We start from the raw sequence: 6,013 nt of genomic DNA, 5'->3' as shown, positions 1-6,013 counted from the left end.
CCCCCAAACAACTGTTCAGTTTCTTGGGGGCCACAGCGAACTTGACTCTAATACTGTGGTAAATTAAGTCTTGGGCCGAACTCACACCTCAAAAGGTAGCTCAAAGGGAGGATGAAGTCATTGAGCAATCTTTTTCTGGAGAACATATGTTTTAAGAAAGTGCCTAAAATTTAGAACTTACTTTCTACTGCCTAGACTAATAAATACGACAAGCTTTTATTGGGGAAGCCTCATTTGTTTCCATCTCACATTTTCAGTTTAAACTAACATGTGAATAGTATTGTCAACTAATGTTAAATGAAAGAAGCATTGCTTAAAAACTTAAAAGCAGATTGTGTAAAGTGTAACAGAAAACAAAAGTTTTTAAACTTATAGAAATGCTACAAGAATCTTTTAGAAACTCATATTCCAATATCATGTATAGTTCATTGATGAGACCGGAGGGTGAAGGCGAAAATATAAACACCATAACGGGCAGTTCCCTACGAATTGTAGATGTTACATTTCAACAAATGTGAACAAGTTAGCTCAAAGTATTGTGAAATTACAATGTGTTATGACACAAGAAAATAAAATGATAAATGAATGAAGGATAACACTATAAATAGGAGGCAAGAATTGTTGGGCCAATTACAACGAAATGCTTCACTTACATCGCTTGTGCAGCATAGTCAAGAATGTTTTGAGCACGATGAGTAAGTTTACAACTTCTAAGAAGATGAAAATAACTCTATGAAACTAACTCATTTACATGAGGCACTTTTCTTTAACATGTAAAGGGTCGGCCAACATAGGAAAAAATTGAGTTTGCTGTCACTAGATTTACATTCGACTTCTTGACAAGAAAACTAAGTTGACAACTTACAGTCGAACTTTCAATTTTATGAGAGAAAAATCTGTTCCATCTTGAAAAGGGTTCCACCTTTGTCATGCTCCTGCAGAGAAGCTCTTTTAATGAGAAAATAAAAATAAACTACGTACCAAGTAAATCAAAGAGGGAGAAGTAGTTCACGGCAGTAACGCTCACATTGTAAATGTTGTCTTTCCTCTTATAATTCTCTATGAGGCAAAGAATGACATCAGTTCTTTGTCAAACTCTAAATCATAATCAGTATTATCACAATGACTTTGTGCATCAAACTCCAAGTCGAATGGGCTGCCGAGTGTATCATAAGGCAAGCCAATAGCAAGCGGAGAATCAAAAGGCAACTCAATAGGCATATCATGGTTATTCTGAAACAAGTCTTTTCCATAATAGTGATTGTCTCTAGAGATATCATTCCCACTTCCGTGAAGCGACAAACCAACTCCAGAATCACTTGGCCCAATCTGAAGTTCATTGCATGCCAAGTGGGACTGTGTTTCTTCATGTGTGGATCCAAATTCAGCTGACGAATAAGAGTGGTGTAACGGAGGTTGATTAAAGTTGGAAAATTCAGATCCATGAACAAATTCAGAAACCTGCAGCTCAGTGTGTACGGCAGAACCGTGAGGTCCATAATCTAAGCCATTGTTTGGAGGTCCATAATGTGATAGGGAAATTTGTTGTCCATTATTCATCGCAGGAATCTTCTGGTGACCATGGAACTGAGTGTCTTGAAATTGATGCTGAATGATAGAATCTTGATTTTCAAGATGCACTTCTGATGCATAAGGGACAGCTGCAGAATTTTGAGACATCGGATAAAGTGATGGCCCAACACCTATATATGTATCCCCTGTAGAGACTACGTTAGCTGACGGAACCAATGATGGGTTTGAGTCTAGTAACGCTAACTCTGATTTACTCTCTGTTTTGTTCTCTACACGCTTTGTTGCTTCGCTCTTTTTCTTTCCCTGTAAGCTGTCACTCGTTGTGCGTTCAGAAAACAGCATTTCTGAACTGTTAATATCAGGTAATGTGTTGCTATGCTCGTCACCATGTAGCAGAGATGGTTGAGTCTGTTGCTCAGTAGGGTTTGACCTGGCACGTTTTCTCATCCTCCGACGGTCCGTACTTTGGTGAGATTGAGGAATGACATTTAGAGGATGAACATCCAACGGTTGATTTCTCCTCTCACCTCTAGACGATACAGAACAAATACCATCATCAGTGCCATCAACATTATAGTCACTGTCACTGCTAACGGAAGATTTCTTTTTTTCACCACGGCTTCCAGCTGATGCCTCAATGCTAGATGATCCATTCTCACTGCCTTGTTGTTGGAGAACTGCTTCCTCTCTGCTTAAAACAGCCAACCAAATTGAACTCTCTTTAGCAGTTATCTTGTCCTGCAGACTCTTCGATTGGCGGACTAATCTCCTGATCTTTGCAATATCAGGTGACATATGTTTTATGACAGAAGTTAGAACGCCAACTTTCCACATCTTCTTCAAATCATGTGGCTTTCTGTATGGCGGTTTCTGACCCTTAGGTAGTCCCAATTTAGCCCACCACCCCTCATCCCCCGTTGGCCACCATGGTGGCGAGACACCTCTCTCCAGTGGGTACTTCCGTTGAGGTGGATCACAGTGTTGCATTAAAGAAGACAAAAGGGACCCCAAGGTAGCATCTTGCAAGTCTTGCAGAACACTTTGCAAGTTCCCGTTTTGGCTGCCTACACCTTCTCCTCTTGCGAGACATTCCGCTTCATACTTAGCTATTGCGGCAGGACCATTCTTATCAAACTTCACCTTCTCCTTCCACCAAGCTCTTACGTTATCTGACGAACCGCTCACAGGTTTACCCTTTTCGGGAATGATCCCATAAACAAATCCTCGAGCATTGCAGACCTCCATGAGCTTCAACATGTACTTCAAAATCCCATCTTGAGCTCTCGACATCTTTTTCCGCCTAGCCTGATCAGTAACTTGTTTATTTTCCTTCTTCTTTGCAGCTTGCCGAGCTGCAAGCTTCTGTTTTTCCTTGAGCCGCTTGAGCTTGATATGGTCCTTCCACATCCGTCTCTCCAATTCCTCTGGCTCAATCTCCTCATCACTGACATCCTTTTCATCTAGGTTGTCGCACCTTATGTCGTCGACTTCAATGTCCGAGCTGTTCCTAAGCACATCAGCATCAAATCACACATTACTCAATACAAAAGCAAAAGGCCGGTGTTACGATATCTATCCAACAGAGATACAAAAGGCAACAAATTTTTTTATACAGTCGGAGCCAGCTTGCACGCACCTCGACTGTTTCCAGGGTACCTATTACCTCCCACCAACACAGGTACCGGTACTCTATCCACCAAGCTAGCCACAGAAAGCAACAAACTAACATTGGCAAAACACAAGAAACTCATTGTTTCCAATCCAAGATTCAATATTTAAGATTGCTAATGCAAGAACCTCATCCAGTTTCCGGCATTTGAACAAAAATCACGACCAAAACCTCCGCTTTCAAGTTAGTTCTCACATACCCAAATTCACAAATACTACAAAAACATCAACAAACACAAAACTATCAAAACTCATAAAACGCTTAAAGATCGATAAAAATACAGCTTACCCAAATCACAATTCTGGTAAATTGATGAAACAATTGGTCACAACCATCCTAGAGTTTACATTAGGCAGGTATTCCGATGAATTAGTCGAGGTGCCCGAACACCCCGGTTATAACAAAGAAAGTTCAAGAACATCACAACCCAAAAAGGTAACACATATAATGTGAGAGATTGAAAGAGCAAATAAAATCAATCCAAGATTCAATTTTTAAGACTGCCAATGCAGAAACCTTGCTCAAAAACTCCATTTTCAAGATTTTTCTCACATACCCAAATTCTCAAATACTTTAAAAAAAATATTAATCAACATATACAAATGATCACAACTCATTAAAACCCTTCAAGATTTATTTTTGTTAGAAAAAAATAGCTATTTTGATGAGAAAACAACACCAAACAGACACACAACCCGGTGCACTAAAGCTCCCGCTATGGACGGTATCCACGAAAAGTCCGGACCACAAGGGTCTATTATACGCAGTCTTACCTTGCATTTCTGCAAGAGGTCATTTCCACAACTTCAACACGTGACCATTTCCGAGAGTTATCGTGACCTCTTGATCACGTGACAACAACTTTACCGGTTACAACAACAACAACAACAGACAACTCGATGCACTAAAACTTCCGCTATGGACCGTATCCACGAAAGGGTCTATTAAACACAGCCTTACCTTGCATTTCTGGAAGAGGTCATTTCCATAGCTTAAACACGTAATCATTTTTGCCAGAGGCCATTTCCACGACTTATCGTGACCTCTTGATCACGTGGCAACAACTTTACCGATTACAACAACTACATTAGACAACCCGGTGCATTAAAACTCCCACTATATCTACGAAAGGGCCAGACCACTAGAGTCTGTTATACACAACCTTACCTTGCATTTCTGCAAGAGGTCGTATCCACGGCTTAAACACGTGACCAGTTTTGCCGGAGGCCATTTCCACGACTTATCATGACCTCTTGATCACGTGACAACAACTTTGCCCGTTACAAGAACACACCAACTTTACCCATTACACAAATGATCACAACTCATTAAAACCCTTCAAGATTTATTTTTGTTAAAAAGAAATAGCTATTCTGATGAAACAACAACAACAACAAAAGACAACCCGTTGTACTAAAGTTCCCGCTATGAACACCTTACTTTGCATTTCTGCAAGACGTCATTTGAGGCCATTCATTCATCTCTTGATCACGTGACAACAACTTTACCCGATACTACAACACAACAACTTTACCCGATACACAAATGATCAGAACTCATTAAAACCCTTCAAGATTTATTTTTCTTTCAAAAAAATAGCTATTCTGATGAAACAACACAACAACAACAACAGAAAGACAACCCGACGCACTAAAGCTCCAGCTATGGACGGTATCCACAAAAGGACCAAACCACAAGGTTCCGTTATATGTACCTTACCTTACATTTCTGCCTGAAGCCATTTCCACTACTTATCGTGACCTCTTGATCACGTGACAACAACTTTATCCATTACAACAATACAACCATAAAAAGAGAAACACAAAATAAACACAAATAATTATAAAAGGGGAGATGTATACCTGAAATCAACTCCAATCTCATTCATCACAGCCATGCTCTGTACAACACAAACAATTCAAAGAATATCAGATTTTATTCCTTTCTTTTCAAGAAAAAAATAATAATAAAGATTTATAATATATCAAGAATATTTAAATGTATTTTTGTTGCGGAAAATTCATAAAACACAGAAAAGGGAACATAGATAAAGACAGATATAAATTAAAAATGGCTGAAAATCCTCCAAAAATATTGCAAATGAATTTTTTTTTTTTTAAGAAGAAGTTTTGTTTTATAAAGAGACAAAAAGGAGAGGTGGAAAATCATCAACGCCTTCACACAAAATTTATATTAAATTAAAATAAATAATAATAAATTTTTAACCTTTTTTGGTCATTTCATTACTATAATTTTTTAATGTTAAAAATTTCAATAACTTATTTGGTCTGTACAATATAATTTTTCAATAATGAATAGTTTAGTCAATTATTAGAAAGTAATCATCTTTAATACTTATGATAAATTACATTGTTTATTATGTTTTATACACTTTTTTTTCTTTTTGGTTTAAACCACTCAGTGTCTAGTACCCACTTTTTAGGAATCCGACTATATTTAAATTTGCCCCGCGTCGGGCCCCATTTGGGAGCAGAGTTCCCAACAGAGTGTTTGTTTTATACACTTAGTTTGATTGAATAAATACTTTTCTAAAGAAAGAATTTTTTTATATTTGTGATCGATGAAAAAAGGTCATACTCTATTAATAGACTAGATGTCCGTGCCAGCACGGGCCCAATATATATTATTTTTTAGTTCCATATGTGGCATATGCTTTAGATGTTTTAAGTTGTTAATTGTTGTAATTTATAATACATTTTATATAATTTGTAAACAATACATGTTACTCTACTTGTTCAAATTTTTGTGGCATCGATAGTCAGTTACATTTTAAAAATATTTTAAGTTTTC

At 37.7% G+C, this 6,013-nt stretch overlaps 1 protein-coding gene across 4 annotated transcripts; it reads right to left on the bottom strand.

The window, feature by feature from the left end:
* Positions 1–478: 478 nt before the first annotated feature.
* Positions 479–5,425, bottom strand: LOC107874321 (ETHYLENE INSENSITIVE 3-like 3 protein). Of its 4 annotated transcripts, none has more exons than XM_016721143.2 (3): positions 5,065–5,425; positions 1,028–3,040; positions 479–935 (listed from the first exon to the last, which is right to left on the bottom strand). In XM_016721143.2, exons 1-2 carry the CDS (start codon positions 5,097–5,099, stop codon positions 1,060–1,062), a joined length of 2,016 nt encoding a protein of 671 aa, XP_016576629.1. In that variant the 5' UTR covers positions 5,100–5,425; the 3' UTR covers positions 479–935; positions 1,028–1,059. The 4 variants fall into 4 exon arrangements, with proteins under 4 accessions (XP_016576629.1, XP_016576633.1, XP_047268963.1 ...); XM_016721147.2 differs by having other exon boundaries at positions 1,028–3,034; positions 5,065–5,372; XM_047413007.1 differs by lacking the exon at positions 5,065–5,425 and adding an exon at positions 4,922–5,025.
* Positions 5,426–6,013: the final 588 nt, after the last annotated feature.

The sequence above is a fragment of the Capsicum annuum genome, chromosome 1, assembly GCF_002878395.1.
Source record: "Capsicum annuum cultivar UCD-10X-F1 chromosome 1, UCD10Xv1.1, whole genome shotgun sequence".
NCBI classification, from domain to species: domain Eukaryota; kingdom Viridiplantae; phylum Streptophyta; class Magnoliopsida; order Solanales; family Solanaceae; genus Capsicum; species Capsicum annuum.
The sequence above is the reverse complement of the archived record's forward strand: the minus strand, read 5'-3'. Positions and strand labels throughout refer to the sequence as shown.

Bases quoted from the DNA above. Each gene is read 5' to 3' on its own strand.
- LOC107874321 (XM_016721143.2), bottom strand. From the start codon at position 5,099: ATGGCTGTGATGAATGAGATTGGAGTTGATTTCAG. The intron at 3,041-5,064 runs GTATACATCTCC...TGATGTGCTTAG, and splicing joins GAGATTGGAGTTGATTTCAG to GAACAGCTCGGACATTGAAG.